The sequence below is a fragment of the Anneissia japonica genome, unplaced genomic scaffold, assembly GCF_011630105.1.
Source record: "Anneissia japonica isolate Jap-2015-1 unplaced genomic scaffold, ASM1163010v1 scaffold288014_len389662_cov180, whole genome shotgun sequence".
Taxonomy (NCBI): domain Eukaryota; kingdom Metazoa; phylum Echinodermata; class Crinoidea; order Comatulida; family Comatulidae; genus Anneissia; species Anneissia japonica.
The window spans coordinates 201,135-227,890 of NW_022737244.1; the positions used below are offsets into that span (position 1 = coordinate 201,135).

At 32.5% G+C, this 26,756-nt stretch overlaps 1 protein-coding gene across 8 annotated transcripts in view; it reads right to left on the reverse strand.

Moving 5' to 3' along the window:
- The window catches only part of LOC117117260 (diacylglycerol kinase theta-like), a 62,981-nt gene that overhangs the window by 13,784 nt on the left and 22,441 nt on the right, over positions 1 to 26,756 (reverse strand). For 4 of the 8 annotated variants that reach the window (XM_033261506.1, XM_033261507.1, XM_033261508.1 and 1 more), the window contains exons 5-15: positions 24,561 to 24,649; positions 23,772 to 23,903; positions 23,004 to 23,136; positions 20,192 to 20,311; positions 15,600 to 15,794; positions 8,429 to 8,532; positions 7,376 to 7,448; positions 6,873 to 7,023; positions 6,297 to 6,384; positions 5,309 to 5,422; positions 2 to 152 (exon numbers count right to left, since the gene is read on the reverse strand). In XM_033261506.1, the coding sequence (XP_033117397.1) occupies positions 2 to 152; positions 5,309 to 5,422; positions 6,297 to 6,384; positions 6,873 to 7,023; positions 7,376 to 7,448; positions 8,429 to 8,532; positions 15,600 to 15,794; positions 20,192 to 20,311; positions 23,004 to 23,136; positions 23,772 to 23,903; positions 24,561 to 24,649 (1,350 nt within the window). The remainder of the gene's footprint in view (position 1; positions 153 to 5,308; positions 5,423 to 6,296; positions 6,385 to 6,872; positions 7,024 to 7,375; positions 7,449 to 8,428; positions 8,533 to 15,599; positions 15,795 to 20,191; positions 20,312 to 23,003; positions 23,137 to 23,771; positions 23,904 to 24,560; positions 24,650 to 26,756) is intronic. The other 4 variants (XM_033261512.1, XM_033261510.1, XM_033261511.1 and 1 more) reach the window with 4 other exon arrangements.

Consider the following 26,756-nt stretch of genomic DNA (forward strand, 5'->3'; position numbering starts at 1 on the left):
CCTTCGTCTAGCATTTTCTGTATGATCTGTTTATATTTGAACTCCGACAAATTGATTGGTAGATTTCCCACGTACATGCGGGCTCGCTCCTGGGTGGGCTGTTCATTTTTGCGTAAATAATATCGTGTTTGCTTCATTTGTTTCAAAGAATTCTATAAAAGAAAAGAATGAGATTACTATATTTTATTCATAAAAGTCTTAATTGTTTGATCAATTAATAAAAACCATTTCATTTTATGTACAGTATTTTTAATTTAATTTACATTACATGTTTCTATTATTGTTTCTTCCAAAAATACAGTATATATCGTAGGTTTTATTTTATCAATGATAGGCTTATTTAAAATTAAATAATCTCAATTGTGACTAACTTAATGGAAAATAGTATTTAAGATTGTTTAATGTCAAAGTGAATTATTTTAGTTGTTCATTTTGTTTTACTCTAATGTGGTTTATATAAGAGGGCTGAATGTTATTAGACCTTCAAAATTTCATTTGGTAGGGGATATTTATATCACAACCAATATTTTACAAAGTAACTTAAACTCATTTTGTGTAAAAGATAATAGTACTAGATATTGATGATGGAATATACTGTGTAAATCTAGGCAAATCAATTAAGATATTGTAGTGGCAATTTGCTATTTATTTATTAATTTATTAAAAATTCGACAAAACTGTCCCAGAGGAAACCACGGGCCAAGAGCCCAACATAAAAGTGGGAACCTCTTGACATAAAATATAATACAAAGTACAATATGTTAAAAAAAAGAACGGAACAACAAGGTAAACATTTAAAATACATTAAAAATTACTATAAAAAATAAAGTTTAAAAAATAAAATGAAACAAAATAATAAAGTCCATCAATATGGAGTGCCACAAGGGAGCGTGACCAATTTTTGTGAAACCATATGAAGCTCGCCATCTCAAAACCAACTTAAGTAATTAGCATAAAAATGTGGCCGTATTGTATACTTATATACAGAGAAGCTGTAATACTTTTTTACTCACTTACTTGGCAAAGGTAAATCGATTCCAATAAATGATCCATCATTTTATAGCTTTAAAATGTTCAAAATGTGTATATATTACTCTTTTTTCAATTTTGTTGACGCTAATGCTAGTTTTGGCATGGCAAGCCCCATATTATTAATAAACTCAGCAGCAAAGCCCTCAAGACTGCTCAGGGTTATTTAACAGTGAAGCCTTTGTGGCCAGCCCGGGTGCATCACAAGCTTACACTTGCAGAAGCTACCAGTCACCAAAATTCTCAATATTCACATAAAACAGACCAACTTATAGTATACCAATACAACAAAAGAGCTATACAACAAAAGTTTATCAGTAAAAGAGTGCAAAAAGTTTGGATATACCTTCTTTTTTTTTTTTAGTGATGTGTGATAATTACACTTTACACAAATATTAAATCACATTCAACTCAAACTCAAGATGAATTATCTTACAACTAAAAAAATGTGTAAAAACATTTAACAGCAAACACACAATTTTACACAGGACACATGCTTGGGGGAATGTAGCAAGCATCCCGCCACTCAATACAATTAGCACGTATCTTGTTAAGTATCCATATAAGGACAAAAGACAACATAGATACCTACAAAGCTGGGCAAACATTGCATCATATGACAGTCGTATAAGTGTCAACCGACGAATCCCCCTCCACTCTCTATAAGCACTTCATGACTGGACACCATCTGCTGATTGTTGGTGGCAGTCTGTGCGGATTGTCGATAAAAATGATCCATTGCATTCTCTGCAAATTTGAGTCGGACGACGACTGTCACCTGCAGTGCGTGCCTGCTTTAGTACTCTCATTAGCAAGGATTTGTTCATATGCTCATGGGGCGGATCTTATCCTTTACTGTGGTGTCATACTTATTTTTACTGTTTGTGTATTAATAACCGGAAGGTCCACTAATTAATCTCAGATAAGATAGTATAATACATACTCCAAGCCATTGTGTCGGGATTCAATATTTCGACATTACTTGTCATCATCATCAGGAATGAAAAATTATCCATATTTCCAAGTACCAAAAGTGTTTGACCAATCAAAACATTACCCCTAGTAGGTGACATAGTTATGAATAAACTAAAGACCAAAGCATTCTTACCCTACTGATCAAAGCTACCTACAAAAACAAAGAAAGCTCTTTTGAAGCTTTCAGCCTATGTATAGCAAACGCTTCTTTAAACCATAGTATAGACCAATTTTGCGAACTGTCAATAATGTTAGTATTAGAAAATATTAAACCTAATTTATTACTTACATTACAGGCTACATTATCATTTTCAAGTATACCTTGTGAACCTAAAACATATTGGAATGCCTCACGATTTTGTATATGATCATTTATAACACTATCAGATCGTGAAGAATGTTCTTTAAGTCTAGTTATTAGGCATCTATCTGTCTTACCAATATAATCACTATTACACCTCTATATGATTTTATTTTACAATTGACTATACCACACTCTCAACCCTGCAAACCCATCCCCACCCCTCCCTTACCGGGCATGGTGGTTCGAAAGTCACATAGCCCCCAACCAAGATTTTTTCTGGATCAGTTCCTGGAACCTAACAATGATCAGGTAAATTGACAAATAATTCTGTTAAAACTTGAAACATTCTGAATACGTACTCCATGAAGTACACTGTATTACAAACAAAAAAAACCCAACCTAGTGAAAACATTTCTGGTTATAGCAAATCATTAATATTCAACTATGATATAAAAAAAAATTGTGCTGTTCCTAATGGGATAGCAGTGTGAAACCCCTTTTAACTGATGACGCTATTACATCCATGGACTTGCTGAATTATTTACTGATACCTTTCAAACATTTCCTTCTCATTCTTATTTTATATACTGTTCCCTATTCTTTTAATATTTTATATATACTCTACCTCTATCCTTGGAGGTCAATTTTTGAATAAATTGATTAAGATTGAATGACAAAGCCATATAAAATTGGATCGAATTTCTTCTGTGTGCACATGCTATTAAATTAATGCAGAAATTCTAGTGGGGGGTCAATCTGTTCAATGTGTGGGAGACAATTCTCCACAAATCTTCATAGGTAGGCTATAATACTGCCACTTGAATTATGTTGACAAGATTGAGTATACATATCGCCATATATGTGAAGGGTTTGTTGGTGAAGGCCAAGTTTTTTTCTTTTTTTGTCAAATTCATTATCTGTTACATTTCAATTTATATTATTCATTATTGTGCTTGCTGTTTCTGGGTTTCTTCCTATATGCCATAATATCACATTATATACAAGCATCTCAAGCAAGCTGAAAATAATGCACAGAAGAGGGCGTATCTTATAGATGTCCGGTAGTCTAGTCACATGCAATATGTGAGGTCTCCTCACGAAATGAGACGCATCGTTGGTGAAATCATATTGATATATTCACCAAAACAGGCCAAAGTCAACATTTTTACAAAATTTTGATTTTAATGTTTTTGAATAACTTGATATTTTTATTTTATTTTTATTTTTATTACTTCGTAAGTGAATTTTCTTGCCAAAACAGTGTTCTCTGCACATATTCTGTAATTCTAGTCATATTATTTGTACAGGTTAGTTTACCTTTGATTTTCTCAAAACGTGGTTCTTATACACCTAAACTTTAAATGCTCACATCTCTGGATTTACTTATAGTAGGGAAGCCATTCAAAGACCAAATGAAAACTTATAATGTGATCTACCCAAATATAATATAAACTCAATTTTTGAATTTCTAACCATGAAACTCATTTTGTGGCGAGACCTCACATATTGTAGTGCTATATCGAAATTGTGACTTCTGACATTTTAAAGGAATGAAGGGAACTCAAATTCTACTGGCGCTTGGATCATCACAATGCCTTCATGGTCCAGTGGTTATGTCTTTTGCCATGTATAAAAAAAGGTCCCGGGTTTAAATTCTGGTAGAGGCTGAGTTTCAGACTTCCTGTCAGATTCCTCTTCTGTTACATTTCAATTTATACAGTATTATTCATTTCATTATTCTGTTTGCTGTTCATGGGTTTTCCTCATATGCTTTAAAACCACACATTGTAAATTGCTATGGAGCATGCATATCATCAAATCAAGTGAGGGAAAATGCTGTCCAGGTTTCATAACAAGAGCAACCACATAATAACTACATTGCCTACACATTTTAAAATTCACACACATACAGATGAAAACCTGGTCAGGTTGACTACAGAAAAAAATTAGTGCAAACAGCTATAACAACATTCTCTTGGAAATATTACACAAGTTACACATAAGTTTAATCATGTGAATCATGCTCAGAATGTGAATGTTCTAACGTAATTATTCTGATATACTTTAATGGTTTTAATTATTGTATAGAATATTGTATGCACTTGCGATCATTTTTAATGAATATTGTTCAGCACTGTCCTTATTAATAATCACGCTGTTTTTTCCAGAACAGTGTGGGTAATCAAAAACCTTATGCACCACTTTATGCACACAAAAGTTGTAATTTGGACTCAAATCTCACAAACTATTTTGGCTAGCGAATAGTAAAGCTGTAAAACCAAATGTTATTAAAATTGTTAACAGTAATATGATTTTAGCCTAATTACTATTCATCTTCATCAATATTAAGTCAATGCAAACGAAATGGGTATTTAAATTAAACTGTTAACAACAATATGATTTAGCGCAGTTACCATTCATCTTGGTTAACAGGGAGTTTTTGCAAAGCTTACGAAAACGATAATAAATACATCATCAAATGTTTAGACAACCAATTCCCTACTGTAGCACACCTGTTGCAACGTAGACGATTCATGCTTTTTTCATGAATCAAGGACCATATTTAGCTCCTACAGCTATTGACGTACGATAATGACGTATTAGTATTCGTTATCGTTTTTGTAAGTTTGGAAAACCTCACTAATATTAATCCAATGCAAACACAGCTTATACCATCACCTTCTAATGATGTCTGGCTGAGATGGTTGGAAAAAGCTATTTTTTTCAATATATATTAGTAAACCTACAAACTGTCACCCTGATAATATTATAAAATAGATAATCTTGGACACTGCAAGTATGTGCTGAAACAAATAACGAATAAGTACTATATGCTAATTATACATTTGAATACAAACATAGTGACGACTCATGCATACGTTATACTATCTATAAAAAAAAGTGCAACAAGAATATCAAGAGAATGATAGACTAACAACACACAGTGAATATAGAAAAAATATTGCACAGGGATTAACACGAGCAGGGGTGTGAAATTACCCTTCTGGCTTTGATAAGCTGGGGCCAGGGACACTCATATCTTTCCATGACCCTCTCCTGTACGCCCTTGTCCAAAACTACTTCCCACAATGAATAATCGTTGGGATCAGCATCCTGAAAAATATTGCATAATATCACATAACACCAATTATCATATATATATTTTTTGAAAGAAGTACACAGCCATGTTACTTTACTCTTATCAGTTTAACACGTTCGCTGCCAGGGACGTGAGTTTACGTCCGACAGCGATCACTTAGGCCTCTAAATGCAGTGAGATTACGTCCACACCTGTCTAAACAAACCATTATTGTATTGCAAGTCAACTCGCTGGCAGTGGTCGCCAGAATGCGAACTTTCACCCTGGCGGTTCAGGAAAGAACCTGGAAGTAATCATCTAAAAATAAATACCGTATGTTTGTGTTTCATTACAGTTGGCAGGAATGATTTTCATTATGGTGGTGCCCTTTATACCTTGGTGTATGGGATGAAACTAGAAAAAGGGCTTGGCAGTCAATGTGTCAATGCAGTCTAACTCTAAAATATTAAATTTGTATCTAAGCTTCATAACTGAAGTTAAAACTTCCATTTGCCTATTATTCTGATTGGAATATAAGGTGTAGGTGTGGTGTTTCATAATTAGCATGAAACACCTGTAGTTAACTACTACTAACCTCAACCTGCACACAGTTCTTCAAAACTAATTGTTTGATTATATCACCTTTGACATAATTAGGTGCAGTTGAAACTACAGACACACATATTCTTTGAAACTTACAATTTTCCTTTTTGTCAATCCTCTAGTTGAAAAATTAAAATTCCATAATAATGAAACTGTAATTTCACTTTCTGGTAAAGTTGATCATTATGGGCATCCACGGAGAATAACAGGATAGAGATTTTAACTTACTTGCAAATTCTCTTGTATTTCCTACAAATATGTTCAACACAAAAATTTGATAATATGAAAGACATAGTTTGTTCTTACCTCAATTCTGAACTTGTGTAATGCCATTTCTATAACTTCCTCCACAGATATATGTGAATTAATAGAGATCGGTCTGGGCACTGAAGTACTGGAGAAACGAAACATATATATTAAAGATCACATAATTTTATAGAGGTGAATCAAAAGCTAGCCATTCACTAAGCCAACGTCACTGGTCGACACGATTCGATAGAAAATGTAACGTCACAGCGCATGCGCAACAGATTATTTTTAATGAGGATCCATTCAGACTGCCAGAGTATTAGCAGACGGCATTGCCTAGTCTAGCGCTCAGAGACCTGAGTTGGATTCATTGGCCGGCGGTCGTATGACTGCAGTGCAATGCAGTGTGTGCCCGACTTCAACCCTGATAACATTAATGAAGTATTGGCCAATAAAATATAAAACAAAATCTCAAATAAACCAATAATATTTACGGTGATTTCTACTTTTCGAAAGAATTTAATTGGTTCTTTAAACCTTGGTTACTATCTTTATACTATCAAAGTTCCATAAGATTCTGAAGTTCAAATGATATCAATATAAATAATAATAAAAAAAGATAAACACACTTACTTTAGCTCACTTGAGAAAACCTTAATTGTTCCACGGCGGGTGTCCTTGTCCTCGTAGCGAAGAAACAGTGAAGGCGCTTTTCCCATTGAGACCTTAGTTAAGGTTGCTAAGTTATCAGGATCACTCAATCTCTTTTCCGTTATTTCTCCATCTACAAAGAGTCGTTATAAAGAAATTTACTTCAAAGTATATTCTTTGGAAAAAAGGAATTATTCTTTAACTTATATCAGTAAGAGATTTAATAAATTGATGTCTCCCTGATGCAAACGATTTTAATATCATTCACAACAAATTCATATTAGTGAAGTAGGTATTTTGGTTCAATATGCTTACTGGTCTAATGCTTTGATACCAAACTAGTAACTCTGGCGGTTGTGGGTTCGAATCCAAATGGAATCATGTCAAAATTTGATATTTCCACAAAAATATGTATAAATACGCATTTAAAAAAAATTTCATTTAATATTTTAATAAATTAAATTAATTTTTCCAACGTCACTTACCTGTCTCAGTCACAGCAGATAAATAGTAATATACAGCATTATCTTTGATAAGATATGCTCTCAGAGCCGCCTCCTGTTGTTACAAACAAAAAAGTAAACATACAAGTAGAAGCATCATAAAAATATAACATTAGAATTAATCACAAGAACAATATATAAAATATGAAAATACACCATCCAGTGAATTGAAAGTGGAGCAGAGAAAATAAAGATGATAAGGGATTATAGTAGGAGCGGTTGGCGCACCGGTTGTGGCTTGAACTCCCAACCTTGAGGTCGGGGGTTCGAAACTCTGGCTGTGCAAATCGCTTGTGTCCTTGGGCAAGGCACTTTATCTACGGTTGCCTCTCTCCACCCAGGAGTACAAGTGGGTACCTGGTAGGTTCCAACACAACCTGCGCTGATTACTACTAGCTGCAATTTATGGAATGATAATATAATTTCATTTACTAATTTAATTTGGTGTTTCAATGTGTTCCATATGTGTTTGATCCAATGACTGGGGTAGTAATGTGAAACGCTTAGAGGCCTTGTAAAGGCATGAAGCGCTATATAAGAACGACATATTATTATTATTATTATTTGAACCAGTGACTTAGAATAACAATCCAATGCACTGCCAACAGAGTGCCAACAATAATATAAGTCTATAACAATATTAATAACAATCATATATTATTTCTCTGTAAAGCGCATAGGGGCAATGTGCAATATGCGCTATATAAATATAACATTATTATTATTATTATTATGAAAGAATTTTTATAGTCTAAATATCAAAGAACTTTTAACATCAATTATCATAATACTATTAAACAATTTATATAGGCCTACATAATTATTCTTAATATTATTAATAATAATAAAAATAACAATAACAGCTAAAAAAACAATAACAGCAACAATAATACACGATATTAAACTTGGTATCCAAAATATATCCATCTCAGTAATACAGTATATAATGATGAAAATTATAAATCATTATCATTATAAAATATAAAAACAATAACAATGATAGAATTTAAAAGTAAGTGAAAACAGAAGACTTACAATCATTTGCTGTATACTTGCATCCTTCGGAACTGAGATGGTTTTGCAATTCCTCTTTTGCAATGACAGATAGCCATCATAGATCTTCACAAGCTGACCGTCAGCTGAAAAAAACCAAACATAATTTTCGTCACTTTCAAATTTTAACTGCTTCTAAAATAATCAATTTTTATTACTAGTATTCAGAGACATTTTGCTCATACTCAATTACTGAGTGGAACCTGTGTTTTACGTAGCACTTAATTCTATGCTATTCTCTGAACATAATTTTTTACCTCAGACAAAAGGAATAGAACGGGGTACTTAAGAGCTAAAAGTAAATGTTACTCAATTTATTTGGAGAAAAGACAAAAGTGCTGGCAAAACTTATTTTGTATATTAAAAACATTCCTCAATAATACAGTAAGAAATAATCAAATAAAAAGTAAAAATAAAAGTAAAATAATGGTGAAAAAAAAATGAAAAACATGATTTACAAAACTTACGTTTTGCCATCTATTTCTTAATGATAAAAAAGTATTCCAGAATAATAGTTTTTTTTTTTGTTATTAAGATATAGAGGACAGTAGACATACAAGACAAAGCATTGTTAATGTTTAATGTAATAGCAAGAATGACTCATTCCTCATCATCAATACATGCTATATATTCAAGTGAAAATAAATATTTCTGCTTCTCAGGGATCCTCAGTTGGAAGAAACCACTTCTGTTTAAATAAGTATAGTAACAACATAAAACTTATCTACTGTATTTAATCCTTCTACACCCTTTTTGACAGTGATTCGGTGTCTTAACTATGTTCTAGATTTACCGGTAGACACATTTTTAAACTTTAATAATATACTGTATGCAAGAACAAGATAGCAGGTGAAAATAGTTTACCACAATGCATTCTGGGATTTGAAAAAGTTCTGTTTATGTTGCTCATAATATGTTAGCTGGGTTTGTGAGCTAACACAGCAACTTTTTGTCTGTACCTATTTTTAGTGTTAAAATTAGTGTTGTTTTGAAGGGTTTTTTTCACGTAATGAGAAAGACATGTGCAAAAATCAAATAAAAATAATATAAGATACTACTACAAAAAACATTTTTACCCACAATGCACTGTAGTGCAAATACATGATGTAAAAATGCTTGGGTTTGTTTAAACTTTGTTTTTAACTGTTCCCTGGTTGAAACAAATTACAAAAAATTACGCACAAGTTTAAATCAGAATGAGGCATTCTAATTAATTGTCACTGATTTTTAGAATTTCATTCTAAATTATATATTGAACAAGTCCCACTCAGTGTGGTGAAACCTGAGTATCCACAATTTAGTCTCTGAATACATTATCATAAATAATGAGGAAAATGCCTTTTTGAGTGATTATTCCTCAAATACGCCCCTACAATAACGGAAAATACTATATAAAAATTCAAAAAGATAATAAATTCCTTGCACTATCTAACCATACTTAAGTTTTATTGTCTTATGATTTTAGAGCATGAACTACTTGTACAAGGACTATTCAAATCAAATGAATATTGTATTATTTAAAATATAAAAATATACAATGTCACTTTGTTACTGGATGTAAATGTTATATTATCGTACAGTTTCTAACCAAGTTTATTTTAAGATTCCACAATTTTTGTTAATAATTTCTATTAATTTTTTTAAAATTTGTCCAAAAAAATACATGATTTGCATAAAAATATTATATTAACCACCGTAGTTCCTCAAGTATAACCCAACCACTGTAGAACACGAAGTATGGACAAGTTTGGGGGGAAGGGGGAGAGGGAGGTAGGGATGTACAGGAGGGCCATAAAATGCAAATAATATGCCTGTAGGTTCAGCCTGGACTTACAAAAAAGAAACTTAAGAAAGCCTAGGTAGCCCAGGGCACTGCTTAGTCTTTTGATATTAAATTTCAACGTAATATACAGTATTTGGTTCAATAAATGTAAAAATATTATTAAATTAAAACAGTATAAATTTCTCTTTTCAACCTTTAAAGTTAGGGGGTGGGCTTATAACCTGAATAAATCATTTAGCATGAAAATTATACAAAAATTTATACAGTGAGATTTTAAAATGTGGGCTTCACATGAGGAACAATGGTATAAAACCGAAAGGTCCACTGATTAATCTCAGATAAGAAAGTATAATACATACTCCAAGTACGTATGGAGTATGTATTATACTTTCTTAACAATGGTATATGTGTTGAAATTCATGAAATTGTCTTTATGTATATATAAACAAGGTTGGACTGTACATCTGATGATATGGAAAAACAAAGAGATGAAGCCAGTATACATGTGCATGTATACATGCATATCAAATGCCAAACATATAGTCAACATTGGGTTCAAGTATTTTTTTTCTGTTTTTCAATATACCCAAGCTAACATAAATCATAAATTATGAAGCTTAATGATAAACAAATGGAAGTCTGATATATAGTTCATCATGCAGCATTATAAACAGAAAAAAAATCATATGTATATTTGTCAAAACAATATGAATATTTGGTGTGTAATATTAGAAAGCATGAAATGAATTGAACAACAATAGGGGTTTGGTGTTCAGCAAGATATAGCTGCAATATTATTACAATGTATTATTTTTAGATGATACAGAGATGAAAGCAATCATATTAAACAGCTATAATATATTATAAAGACGCACTAAAAATAGCAAGCCTACCACTAATTTATGTGTATTGTGTTTCAATTATGAAATAATTAAAAAAGATGACTTCAATACCACGAATAAAAAAAACAGCAATAGTACATATTTTGCTTATAATTGCTAAATATTATTTAAACTACCACAAAACATATTATTATGATGATCAAAATAAAGAACAATCAAAATAGTAATAATTATGAAAAACACAAATTAGTAGTCAGTATGACAACAAAAGCACTATTATGAATATAAAAACAATCATTATTAATGATCTAGATATTAAATTCATATATACTACCAGAACACAAGTGTACTAGGAGTATGTGCCATGAGATTTACAAAATAATATTCATTCTAATGTAAAAGTGCTTAGGCATACAATCAATCCAACTCCTTTAAAGACAGCGTCTGTATCCTCTAAGGCAGTATATGGAATGGTATATTTAAATACGATTTAACCCCTTTCATCTATGGTATTTCCCCCCTTCCATTTACGGCAATATCATATGTCAATTTGTCTAAAAGCTGTACTATCTTCAAACACTATTTCATACTCCGATAACATTATCCCTCCAGGGAACATAAAACCGGTTTTCACTAGGCAAACTTTTTTCATGTGAAGCAAAAGCGTTTGACCGTACATATGCGCAGTTTAATTTACATACATGAGTCCTTCATCAGATTGTTTGCTTTTTCGCTTGTGGTTGTTTAGCTTCAGTGAATTTTGGAGTTTGAACAAATTCTACTTTTTGCGTATTGCGAACCTTTTCGCTTACCTATGTAGTGTCGAAACTTTTCATGTCGCGTGAATACATTAGCCTAATTGAAAACTGGATTAATGAGGACATTATGAGTTAAAGGAAAATTAATGACCTAGGGCCATTACTCCTTTCCTTATGTCATCATCCCTCCGCAATAAAGGCATTATTGCTATTTTCTTCAGCATTTTCACATCCTTTTGGTGGGTACAGCCCTCCGCTTCCCTCTAAGACATTACCCCTCCCAACTGGGGCAGTATCCTATCTCCCTATGGCAAAAAAATATTTGCCATCTAGCATACATGATCAATATCTCTCCCCTATGGCACTATACTGTCCCTATGATCTTATCTTTTCCACTAGGCCTCCGTTCCGCAAACTATAGGTCGTGACACAATGTTTGGGTTGTGAAAAAATGTTGATGGGTCATGCAATCGCTTCAGAAAAAAAAATTGATGGTAACAAACGAAAGTGCCAACAAAAGAATGCCAACACCAGAACTCGGATGCATGTGAGTTAGCTTGACATATACCGTGCGAATACATTCCTGTTCTGGTAAACTTAAAAAGGAGCCATTGGTAAAGTTTTGGATCAAAGTTGAAAAAAAAAGTATCAAAACATCAGGGGGCTTGCGACAAAGTTTCTAACACCATTCTCGACCACAATTAAAGGCTGGATTTCTATTGTTCTATATTCTCGTGTAGAAGAAAAAGCTTAAAATAGCAAGTTATGACACCTTGAGGATTGTATAATCGCCGCTCCAAAGCCGGATTGATGAACTTTCTTTCAAGAAATAAACCATTGTACTAACGAGTCTGGGTACTAAATTTTTGGTGCGACACACGTCATTGTACAATGTACACTTATTTTCAAATTTTAATTCCCAAAAAAAGTTATTCTGAATCTGAAGATGGTACGGAATGACTTTCTTTAGCGTTAAAAAAAACTCCTTTAAAATAACAACATCGTAAAGAGAATCGCTTTATGTTCCGATAAATATTGCATTTTATTCATTTTAAAACAATACTTGGTGTGTTAATGCTATTTAACAGTGTTTCTAAACACATGTATAAAATAAAACTACAGAAAAAAAAAAAAGAATCAAGTGCGTGATTCAAGTGTGAACACCAATCTCTTTCGCACATGCTCAAAATGTAAATGTACATGCTCGATTCCAGAATATCAAGGTATAACTAGGTATTTTCATACTTTTTACTATTAAATGACATCTTTCTATTAATTAAAAGACCAAATTAAATAAAGTAGGGAAGCAATGAATGCATGATAGCGACTAAAAGCAGGCAAAACTGACCACGATAATAATCATATTTATCAATTGGCAGAGCCTGAGGTCAATGGGTCGTGGCTGAGTGTTAAATATTTGGATTTAGGTCACGGGCTGAAACGGATGCGGAACGGGGCACAATGCTACTGTCCCTTACTATGAAAGTATTCCCCTTCTAATTCTAAAACCTAATCACTTTCGGATTTTCCCAGAAATTCCAAAAATGTTTCTGCAAAAAAATCGCTAATATTTTTCTAATACATCATAAAAATTATGTTTGTAACCTCTAATTTTTTTATCAATTAAGATAATATTATATTATTTTAAATCATGCCCTGATTTTCAAATTTACTTTAAGTTCCTTCTGTTCCTACAGTGTCCTTGATTCATAATGCTATTGTTTTATTTAGATTTTAATATTGGCATAGGAGGATAATATTACCTGACCATGAATCATACTATAAGCATTATATTAATTTCTGGATATATTCAAACACAATAATCATAATTTCTATCCTATAATTAATGCAACAGACCATTATCCAATCAGAGTTTAAATAAACAGACTAATCCAATCTGTTATGGGTGAAGCAACAATGTCTCATTATGCTATACTATATTGTATATTATTTGAATGTAAATAAAAATAAATTTGTGTATTTTTTCTAGGTAAGCAGTAATAAGTTGGAAAAAATAAATGTAATTTTGTTTGTTAAAAAATAATTCTTTCCTTCCTTCTAAAAACTAATAATAGCAATAATATTAATATTATAAAAACTTAAATATTAACCATCAGACTACACCCGATATTATTAATATATATTTCCCTTAATTATACACTAGCAAAAATACTGATTAATAATAACAATATTAACAATACCATAAAAATGCATTATTTTATGGTAGTATTAAGACTTTTATCATTTTTTTTATGTTATTGTTAATGATATATTAACAATACTATAAAATAATGTGTTTGTGTGGGTGTGTGTATACCTGTGTTTGAGGGTATCTCTCATACCATGTGACATTATGAACTAGTTTTATTAACGCAACCTGACTACCTGCCACCAGGTAGAGTGCCATTAATATGACATTACAATTCTACTCACAATACAAAAATCCTATAATAAAAATGCTTTTATCAACACTTCTATAGCCACACAGCTATCACAATGAAATTTAAACATTATGGCATTAATGTTCCTCTACTTGGACAATTCCATGTCTAGTCAAATAAATACTACTAAAAGTACATGAATTTTAATCAATTTTGTGGAAATTGTATCATCTTCAAAAAGTATCCTCTGTTAGGGAGAGAAATGTTAATTAGTTGATCATTCTCTTAAAGAATATAGCAACCTACGTGAAATGTTGAGATACTCTCAATTTTTTTCCACAACTATTTACAAATTTGTACTGCAAATTTACAGTATTGTTTATCTGCCATGCAAATTTATAAACAATATTTTAGTTAATCTGTTTCCAAGATAATTTTTTTTCATGAATAAAACGAAATAATGCTACCAAATGTTGATTATTTAAATGTCATCTAATGGCAATATTTTTTAGCGTAGCAGAATATTTGACTAGACAGGTCAAATTGAATTACCTTGCGAAACACTTATGATGATGGAAAACGAAAAAAGGACATTGAAAAAATAACGAAACATCAAAACTCTTGCGCTACACTAGCAGCATCGTAGATTTGTGCAGTATTGGATTAAGTGCGCGTGGTTTTTGTTAAAATATACGTGCAACAAATGTCTCAGATTTTCTTGACTTACCTATAGAGATTTCCAAACCCCCATTTCTTCATCTATACAAAGTAAGCTTTTTGAGGTAAGTGCAATGACCTCAACCAGACTACCCATGATTCTCATAGCTACCAGATTGATGGTACTTTTTTGGTTATACATGGGAAGGGCACACGATTTACCAAACATTTTTCAGAATAACAGGTTCGAATAAAACTAGAAACGAATGAGGTTAGTTTTGTGCCATATTTTAAAATAGGATGGTGAGGTGTATTTTTATACATGGGAAGGTAGGATTTACCAGACAATTTTTTAAAATAACAGATTTTAATTAAAAACGGATAAGGTTAGTCGTGCCACATTTTAATATAGGATGGCAACAATTATTAGATTGGTTATTAACAATATGGAAAAAAAATATGTGAAAATCTTCTGCAAATGTGAATGACATAAACAACTGTTAAAAAGTGAATGAACTATTTTCGAGGAAATAATAATAGCAAACTACAACACCCCGGAATCAGCTTGGCAAAGTCTCATAACACACCTCGTAAGCATTCATTCAATTTTTGTAGGACTGAGTATAAATGAAACACAAACGGCCAAAAAAGCAAGCAAATGACAGTTAGTGGAGACTAGACAATAGTTGAGCCACTGGATTTTTCTGACGCAGAGGTTTTTTTTATCTCTACCTTTATCTGGACAAGGTTTATCTGGGCACGCACAAAATAGGCCAGCCTCTATCATACTGACATCACTCTCTTGCCTTAACAGTCCATGGGCATAGTTAAAGTCAACCATCGTGATTGCATGTGGCTCTTTACCTGTTTCCGAATCATCTTTTGCCCGGTTTTCAGACGAGTTGTCCATCATATTGGCTTTCAGATCTGAAGAGAAAACACAGAGTACATTTACTTACTTTTTATTCATTCTTACTGTAAAGTAAATTTATGTACTATGAAGGTTTAGAAGCAGAAACCATTAGAATATATACATTATTCACCAGAGAATCATTTTACCTCCCAAAATTTATGACATTAATATTTGTGAACAGAATCTGATATCACCATTTTCAACATCAGAACAATTAGTAGTGGACATAGAGAAGATATAGACATTCATTGTATGTACCCTAATTTGATCATTGGCGTATTAAAAACTACAATGCATAAAGTCAATATACCGATTAACATATTCTTTTTTATATGCTTTATCACCACCACTAATATCAGTTTCCTCATCATTACCGTCATCCTTATCATCATCAACACATGATCATTATTATAATGATCATAATCATATCATCATCAACATCATCATAATCATTGTTACCAAGAACACATAATCATTATAATCATAAGCATAACCATCACCATAATTATTACCATCATTAATATTATCAACAGTTTCATTATCATTAGCATCACCATCATCATCCTTCACATCATCAACATCAATAGACGGATTCGGCGATGTTTGTTGGTAGGCAGTCATGTGACATAACTTGGGTATACAGTTACATGAAAAACATTACGGTGTGATAGTATAGGAAAAGATGATGTTATGGTTGCAAAAACCAACACTCACTGTTAACGTGAGAAATAAATGGCTAGGAAAGGCAATACGATTGTTCAAATCAGTGTTTATTTACTTATCCTAGCGTTCTCCTATGATTATATGCTTTGAAGCTTAAGTGTTCCTTCATAAACTTTAGCTAGCCCTAACAGCGGGTCGAAGACCATCCTGTATACCTAACCAAGTAGCAGATATGTGGGTGCTAGGTCTAACATTTGTTGAAAAATCTCTATGTTTGCAGCCAGTAACCTTTACAGCATTACCACACCATTAAGGTAAAATTCTCAAGTTTAATTTCCAATCGCTTTGTTATATTTTACTGGGAATTATGATGATCTTTACACCAATAACAAGGGACAGCCACAGTAGCAATCTCCATGTAAAACGCTGCTGTGCATGTCGATTGTTGATATCCAACACACAAGTTAGGTCACATGACGCACATCGCCGAATCCCTCTATTCCTTGTTATCATTGTTATTCTAGGCATCATCAGAATAATCATTCATTATCATTAAAATTATCATATTATATTTATTATTATTATTATTATCATTAACATCATCATGATTAGCAGAAGTTGCCACCATAACCACCACCACTCCCACCAACCATTGCTACCCAATTACAACCACCATTACCACTACCCAGCAACCACCCATTAGCCTTGCCTTATTAGTAAACATTGATCAGGCTGAGTTAATAATGGGACTACAACAATTTCATAATCACTATTTGGTAGACAATAAATATGTTAGAATTGTTAATATAAATTAGATAACTACAATAGTGTTGATACAGATCTGTGGGATTTGAAACATATATTGACATTAAAAATAAATAAAATTTGAGAGGAAAATGAAATTAAATTTTCTACTGGTACTTATTGATCTGATACTAAAATGCATAAAAATAAAAACTGGAATGACCAATGGGAAGGCAGGATATCATCAGCTGATACTGGGTCTGGCAAAGTCACATGACTGAACAGATGCTTTGCTACACACGTTACCTGCGATGACATGCTTAGAAGAGAGAAGAGAGCTAAGCCGAATCAGGGGGCGCCATTCTGGTTGACTGGACAGGCCTTATAAAGAATGGACAGAGAAATCAAGTCTTGTGTAAAGGGAAATACATACAATAATCAATATGCATATATACTAATTAAAATAAAAAATAAAGTAGATAAAATTTGAATATATAATAACCATTAAACCATTAATATATTTATCATGCACTCTTGTTTCATAATCCATTCCAATGTATTCATGACCTCTGACCACAATGCCACGCATAATGAAAAGTAGTATTTCAACATTATGCATCAAAGCAGTGTTGTAAAAGTACCAGATATTAAATATCTACATCAAAATTTTAAATTAACTGACATGAAATGACCACACTTCACATATTAAAATTATGTTTACGTTATAATAAAATTGTAAAAATGAACTGCTAAGCTTTAAAAACAATAAGTTGACTAAATATTATTTAGGTTTTATATTCATAACTTGGACTATGAAAGGTAGCACGGTGTAAAATAAACAAATGTTGCATATTTTGAGAGGCCAGTCATAGTCAAAAGTACATTGGAACAAAAAACAAGTCATGTTTGTGGCTATATATCTGTAATCTAAAGAAAAATTAGTCCAGTAACATTTTTTTTCAAAATTTGAAGTGAAATTCCTAAAATTAGATAATGTATATCATTTCAGCAATAAAAGTATAAATATAAAACAATAAAATACCTTAATATTAGGCTAAATAATACACTATAAAAACTTAACCAAAGTAATAAAAATAAATCAGTCAATATGGTTGGTAATGTAAAAAACACAAATCAAAAAAATCAAAGCAGAGCATATTGAAGTACTATAATATGATATAATAGAACCCAAGCAATAAACTTTCTTTAAATAATATTATTAAGCAGAAAAACAAATCTGCAATGTGGATGATGTTGATGGCTGTTAAATGATACTGCCCATCAGGAGAATAGTGTTGATAAAAATGGTGATAATGGGATAAATATGACTAATACCCCATTCAGACTAGCATCGCATTGCGATCGGTTGTAGCAATTGCGACACCCAATCGCAAAGTAAAATCGTGTGTGAAAGCTCACCAATAGTAGTCGATATGTAATCGATATCAAGATGTGTATAAGAGATGAAAAGTAGTATTTCAACATTATGCATCAAAGCAGTGTTGTAAAAGTACCAGATATTAAATATCTACATCAAAATTTTAAATTAACTGACATGAAATGACCACACTTCACATATTAAAATTATGTTTACGTTATAATAAAATTGTAAAAATGAACTGCTAAGCTTTAAAAACAATAAGTTGACTAAATATTATTTAGGTTTTATATTCATAACTTGGACTATGAAAGGTAGCACGGTGTAAAATAAACAAATGTTGCATATTTTGAGAGGCCAGTCATAGTCAAAAGTACATTGGAACAAAAAACAAGTCATGTTTGTGGCTATATATCTGTAATCTAAAGAAAAATTAGTCCAGTAACATTTTTTTCAAAATTAGAAGTGAAATTCCTAAAATTAAATAATGTATATCATTTCAGCAATGAAGTAAAAATATAAAACAATAAAATACCTTAATATTAGGCTAAATAATACACTATAAAAACTTAACCAAAGTAATAAAAATAAATCAGTCAATATGGTTGGTAATGTAAAAAACACAAATCAAAAAAATCAAAGCAGAGCATATTGAAGTACTATAATATGATATAATAGAACCCAAGCAATAAACTTTCTTTAAATAATATTATTAAGCAGAAAAACAAATCTGCAATGTGGATGATGTTGATGGCTGTTAAATGATACTGCCCATCAGGAGAATAGTGTTGATAAAAATGGTGATGATGGGATAAATATGACTAAGTGAAAACTGTGATATCAGTGGCCATGTGGAATGATGGTGGCAATTGTACCATGACAATGGCTACATGAAATGACCTCATATTTAAGGATGATGATGATCACCATCGGGATCATACCATCATCAATGTTCAATGATTGTGCACATGTATAGCGCGCATAAAACATTCGTCTCTATGCACTTTCCAAGACAACAGAAAAAGAAAAATCAATGGTGTTGTTGGTGATGAATGGAATGATGGGACCATTTCAACCATCACAATAATCAATGGTGTTATTGGTGATGAATGGAATGATAGGATCCTTTTGATGATGATTTATCACTATCACCACCACAATTGGTGTTTGGTGGAGATGGCAGGAATGATGGGACATTATAATGATGATAGTTATGACAACACAACTGCCACCATCATTAAGATGGCAATGATACTGATGGTGATGGTAGTGAATATTTGATAAATGAAGGCCATTAAGATGATGGCAGCAACAGTATTAATAGAGAAAAAATGTATTTATAAGTTATAAAGCTATAAAACACCAGATTTATTATCCATGTCACCCTATATCAAAGTCTAGGAGAGAGAGAAAAGAGCAAGTTATATTGCACTATTAGTGTATACCAGCCAAAAATAAGAAGTGAAAAGCAAATAGGTTTTATTGATGTAAACTAAATCTTGCAGCTTGAAAAGAATTTTGGTTTTCCCAGCTAAAGGAGATGGTGCAAGCATGCAATTAGTTAGCATCCAAAATTGAAAATGTTAGAGAAATAGGGTCAAAAGATACTTGACTACAGGTGCATACATCGACGTCTTGCTTGACGGGAAGCATGCGCATCAGATACAGGCCGTGAACGAGGTGTTTTGTTTGGCTTAGACGTGGGCGGGGTCGGAACGAAAAACGTAGACACTTTGGGTTTTTTACCTGCTGGAAGAAATGACATTAAACATGCAAGAGACAACTAATGTTACAAAAGTGATGAGAAAAACATGAAGCCACGTTGCAAAACATTATGGATAATTCATACTATGGCTATACCATTTATCTAAAGGTAGATTCCACTTATCCCAAATGTTGTGTACAATTCATTCCAGAGGCTAGGCCCTTCATCTTGAAAGGTAGATGCCACTCATCCTTAAGGATGTACACCATTCATTCAAAAAGCTAGGCTCTTCATCTCAAAGGGTAAATACCACTAATTCCGAATTCAATATGTACCATTCATTATGTTACCCATTATGTTACTAATTAGTGGTGAATAAAAATCACATCACTAAGTGTTGGTAATTCATCTTCAAAGTAAAATAAAATTCATACCGTGAAAGATGACACCGACCAAAAAATAATAATTATCATTATCTCTAATATCCTTCCTTCTTTACCACTTTATACCTTTTACAAATGATCACATGGTACAAATCAGCCACAAAATATTAATAACATCAAGTGTCCTCAAGCTCTGTCACACATCCAAATTGTATGTGACAAATAACTGTACCATGCCCATATATGGGACAATCACACAAATTTGTCACATCAAATTTGACAGTGTGAACTGACCCTCAAGGAAGCTGCTAAGATGCTTTTTTTAGAGCAACATTTTTCAAGAGCAACATTTTTTAAGAGCGATTTCACGGTACACCATCAGTTGTTTCATATGTTAACTTCATTCAAGGGAACATGCACTTATAGGTCTTTAGAAATTAGAGGATGGAGTGTAGTATTTAGCTTCTGACTGAAATCAAGGCACAAACCATGCACACTACTTTGAAATACAATTCATGCATTGTAGATTTTGGTGTGGTAAAAGCTACCATATTTCAAAGAACTTAATTAAAAAATAATAGTTGATATTGTTTTCATAGGCCATCTATTAATTTTTTAGTACATTTCATGAGGATGTTGAACCCAAGATATATGTTTGAATATTTAAAGGTGGTCAAGGATAATGCAGCCAAACTGTATTACACTACAAGATAGTCTAATTAAGCAACAACACTACTGTATATCAGGGCTTAGCACAATGGGAATTACCGCCCTCCTGATGTGATCCATCACCAAACCCGCTGAATTAAATGTTTCAATTTTATCATCTCATTTTCAAACTTGATTTTAATTTGTATAAGAGATACACCAGTGCTAGACTAGGCAAGTTGAGTGGCTAAGCAGTAAGGCTAACTACAGATTTATCATCATTGCTGGTTCAAGTTGGTAAAAAGAAGTCTTCTTAAATAAGGGCTTAAAGACTGAGGTCCAGTATTCACACCTGGCTTATGTGCAGTTTAAAGACCCCATTGCATCTTCAGTAGCATATGAGTTGCCCCGATGCTATGGTTCATTCTAGCCCCTGTAGTGGAATGATGTGAAGATGAAGCTACTAAAGGTGCTCAGTTTAGCTGTATTCAGGGATCAAGTAGATATCAATATTAATAAACATGTATTTTACTCTATTTGATTTAGCATGAAAATTAATGAACTCATAACAGTTACAACTACTAACTACTACTATCTATCAGTACTAACAGTTGATTTTAACTATTGGCCCATTAAGAGAAAATTTGTGACAGTTGGCAACTACAGTATTAAGTGTATTCTGGTATTTTTTTTTCTTATTCGAAAATATGCTAATGAGGCAATCACTTACTAAGATCTAGGCCTATCAGTAATCTACTACAAATTAGCACAGTAGGTGTTTCGAGGCAGTCTATCTGCAGTACAGAAAGCCTGACTACATTATTCAAGTTAGCAGACATAGGGCTATACACCATTTTACCGGGTCTATTTTGAAACGTCTCACAACTTTCACTTGGCGACACCCAGCAGCCTAACCTGAGCAAATTTTGTTTTTAGACATATATCTTCTTTTGAGTACTTTGACAACAACTGCAAGAACATGCTGCAGGTTTCATGTGCCCCTATTTTCTTTTTTGCCATTTTTTTTTTCAAAGACTAGCCTAAGCCTTTACATCAAGATTGTACACCAGTGAAAAAGCACAGATGCACATGCAACTACGCATAGCAAAATGCCTACTCTTCTGAATGTCCCCAGTTTTAGTTGCCAGGTTCTCGAAAATTTTCATTTCAAATTTAGCGAAAATGGTGTATTTCTACTAGTTATGCGGGTAAAATCAAAACAATAAACTGTCAAAGATATCAATGTCATGTTATAGCAAAAAAATAATAACATCTTAATCCTTCATACAAACATGATTATAACAGCCAAGTTGACAGCCATTTCATTCTGTTATGGGCGAAAAATATATATTCTCATAAAGAAAAAAATTAATAATTATCAAAATGCATTTCATTCTAACATTGAATGGTCAACATCATGTTCATCTAAAGCCCTGGCCAAACTACAAAATTTTGTGGGAGAAAAACATGACATGCATGGTCATGATGTCATCACACTATGACCATATATAGGTATACATCAATTTCATAGTCTAGACTATTTGATAGTCTATCAACATGCCCCAGATTTGACAATTATTTAGGCTTTCCAAAACCTGCTCTGTCATCTGAGAAATGAATGACAAAGAGATTGTCAAAATAAGACAATAATCATGAAGATCACAATGAGATGTACACAAATATTTTCAACGATTTACTGTACCTTTGGAGGCGAGATCTCCTTTGACAAAAGCATTGGTAACAGGCATGGAAAGGCAAGACTGAGGCATAAGAATTTCAGCTAGGGCCCCAAAAGTACATGTCTGAGGTAATTGCATGTAACATCCAGCATGTGCCTATACATCGGAGGAAAAGCAATGATTAGGTTAATTAATATTAGAATAAATTATACACTACTGAATATTCATTATTATGAACTATCACATCTAGCTTCCTCCAAAATTTTCATAATGGCCATCTTAAGGTGCATTCTCACCGAATCCAAATTTGCAGATTGGAAGGCCTACGGAAGCGATCAGAAAATCGAATCGGTGTGCAAGAATTGGGATGCTGGCATTCAGTGCATCTGAAACGCAGTCTGAATTTCAGGTTCGGATGCGATGTGAATACAGATATCTCAAATTTAATGTAATGAGGAACAGAAATTCAAATAATCATCCATGTCACAAGAAAGATGGTTTCAAATAGGTAATTTCAAAAAAACAAAAATATAATAGAGGTTGGACCCCGGTTCAAACCCAGCCAGCGTTGGGTTTTAATTGCAGACTGATCCCTTGGCTACTTGAATAACCCTCATATTGTGAGTTAGACAGGTTAAGGACAATGTTTGCATCCGTATGGATAACCCACTAAGTCCGGAGACTCGTTTTCAGTGTAAATCACCAAAAAGAAACAAATACACTATATTTTTCAAGGGCTGCCATGTGCCCTTGTCGCATTCTTTGTAAATAGGTCGATAAAATACATGTACCATTGTCCAACACCAGTTGCATTTCATGCTGCTGAGACATTCTGTTGTTCCACATGTCTTTTTACACAGTGCACACTTGCCATTATGAGGGAGGTTGCCTTCACGCCAATGGTGCTTAAACTGCTCATTGCTCTGTAAAGAAAAACATAAGAAGCAATATCTTAGAATTGTACATTCATGACAGTATTATAAGTAGCAGTGTTAGTAGCAGCAGCAGCAGCAGCAGTAGTAATAGTAACAGTAGCAGTAATAGCAGTAACATTTAGCAGTAGCAATTAGAAGCAACAGTAGTAGTGGCAATAGTAACTATTTTTTTTTTTTTTTTTTTTTTTTTTAATGATTAAATTTTAATGATGAAATTGTATATATATTTTTTGAGACTCAATTGTTTAATTTCTCTTGAATTTTTAATATGTATTACGTCTTTGTAATTTTTAAGGTATTAATGTAAATTTTAATGTTTAATACTGCTCTATTTTAATAATGATTCGTAAATTTTTAATGGCCAATATTTGTAATAATTTTTCAGTCTCTCAATTCAGCTTATGCTGCAATAGACTGTTTTGTATGTGCGATTCTTTTTTGCAATAAATATACCTAAATATATAGTAGTACTAATACAGTAGTAGTAGTAGTACTCTACTAGTAGCAGCCAGTAGAGCTAGTAGCAGATGCAGCTGCAGTAACAGAAGTAGTAGTAATAGTACTAATAGTAGTAGTAGGAGCAATAGCAGCGCACTTATAGGAGCAATATATTTAATATCTATAATGAAAATAATATAGACCAACCGCATCTTTGTTACGGACATAGCTTGCACACTTTCGACAGTCACTCACTACAAAATCAAGGCATCCCAGATGAGCGTAATATTCACAAACTGTAAAAGGCAAAAATAAATATAAATAAAAATATTTTCACTATATTTATATAATCTCCTTTTATCATATACCATAAATCCCACTCTTTTATACTAAATTATCATAAACTTGGGAGTCACAAATGGTTCCTCTCCATACAAAAATACACAGGATTTTATATTGTTCTCCTTTGTACTGTTATCCCATATATTTATAATTACCTTAAATATAGACCTATGAGTTGTTCCATTCTAAGTGTTATACTGTATTTACCATAAATAAGCCCAAGAATCATTTAGTCTTCCTCTAATATTACTACCATCTACGCTCATAAATGTTTCTCCATTCCTTTCTTGTATAATAATTATCATAAACAGGCATGCATCAATTATTTAACCTCTATTTTATATTTACCATCTAGATCTATCAACTGTTCTTCCCTCATTTTTTATTTACCATCAAGGCCCAACAATTCTCCTTCCTCTTTCTTATAGTCATTAAATTAGGCTTGTAAGTTTTTCTACTTAACTAATAATTAGCATAACTGGGCGAGCATCACTTATTTCAATAGTATCTTTTAATAATTATCATAACTGGGGCATCATTTTTCCACAGACATCAATATGCATTAATAATTCTTCCCTACAGCCAATCCAGCCATTCAACCCAACAGTATATGCCAACTTAATTCATATCAACAGAGTTCGTTCACCACACTAATTATATATGGTGAGAGCGTACAGAAGGCTTGCCTATTTAACTATTCATAAACGTGTATATCATGTGTACACACGCTAAATGACTCGCTACAGGTGTACTCTGTTTACGCTTATAATTATACAGGCTTGATCCATGAGAAATTGATAATCTTGACTAGGTCAAAGGTCAAGTATACGTCATATGACCTTGATCTTGATTGAACATTTACTTTCGAATAAATCATTGTCTCCATTGTCAGCCATATGTAAATATGCCATCTTTTAGGCTTTAATAAATAACACAACAATTGCTTGCAATTCCGATTTCAATACAGGTAATTTAAATGGGCCGCACTACAGAAGCAATATACGACGTGGTAGAAAATATATACGAGCTGAATAGAACAATATTCATTACTAAAAATATAACAAAGGCTTGCAATTTGTATTCAATACACATAATTTAAAATGAGCACAAACAACATCCAACTTACTATATTGTGGGAAGAAAAAAATATGAGTATTAACTAATCGATATTGTTTTAAAATTCATCAATGAAAAACATCTTCACAATGATTCATGCATACACAATTTTAATAACAAATTAAAATAATTTATGATAATGTGATGACATTAGTACTATAATAATTAAAAAGAGCCAAATATAGCCTTCTTGAAGTTAATTATAACATTTTACATAAGGATTCAAAACCAAAACCCTTCAGTTGCCAGCTGCTCTACTATTCCATCTAAATCTTGAGGCTGAGCTGGCACTCCTTAAGCACTTTCCAACTTCGTTAGACACTTTCTAGAAAAATCCACATTAGCAAATACCAGCTTGGATGCGATAATGAAATAGCACAACTTAGGTTTACAGAGAATTTAACAAAAAAAGTTGGTTGATCATCATGGTTAGTACTGCAGATTCAGTAAATTGAAGGATTTGAGAAGGGGTACTTCCAAAGCAAATTAATTTGGCACTAACATCCATGACTTTTCCATCCTGTTGTAATGTTTATTTAATAGCATATTTGATAGTATAATTAATAACCAAAAAAAAGTTGTTCATAATTAATAACAAAGAGGTGATAATTTGACGTTTCTTGTCACCTTTATCATCTAGATGTGACTAGCTGAAACTTAATTCAATAGGCTGCCCATAAATTGTTCATGGAGAAATTAATTTCAACCAATTTATAGGTCATATTTCTTGGTATCGCTGACAACTTGCGAGAAACATATGCCCCCAGGATAGAGAACAGTATAATGTTATGCCTCACTTGGGAGTATGAATGCCTCTCTTCATCATTGACAATGCAAGAAACATATGGGGCTTGCCATGCCAAAAACATCATCAGTGACCAAATACAAGAAAACTGACTTTTTAACATTCATATTCTCCTCACTTGTAAAGCTTTAAAATGATTT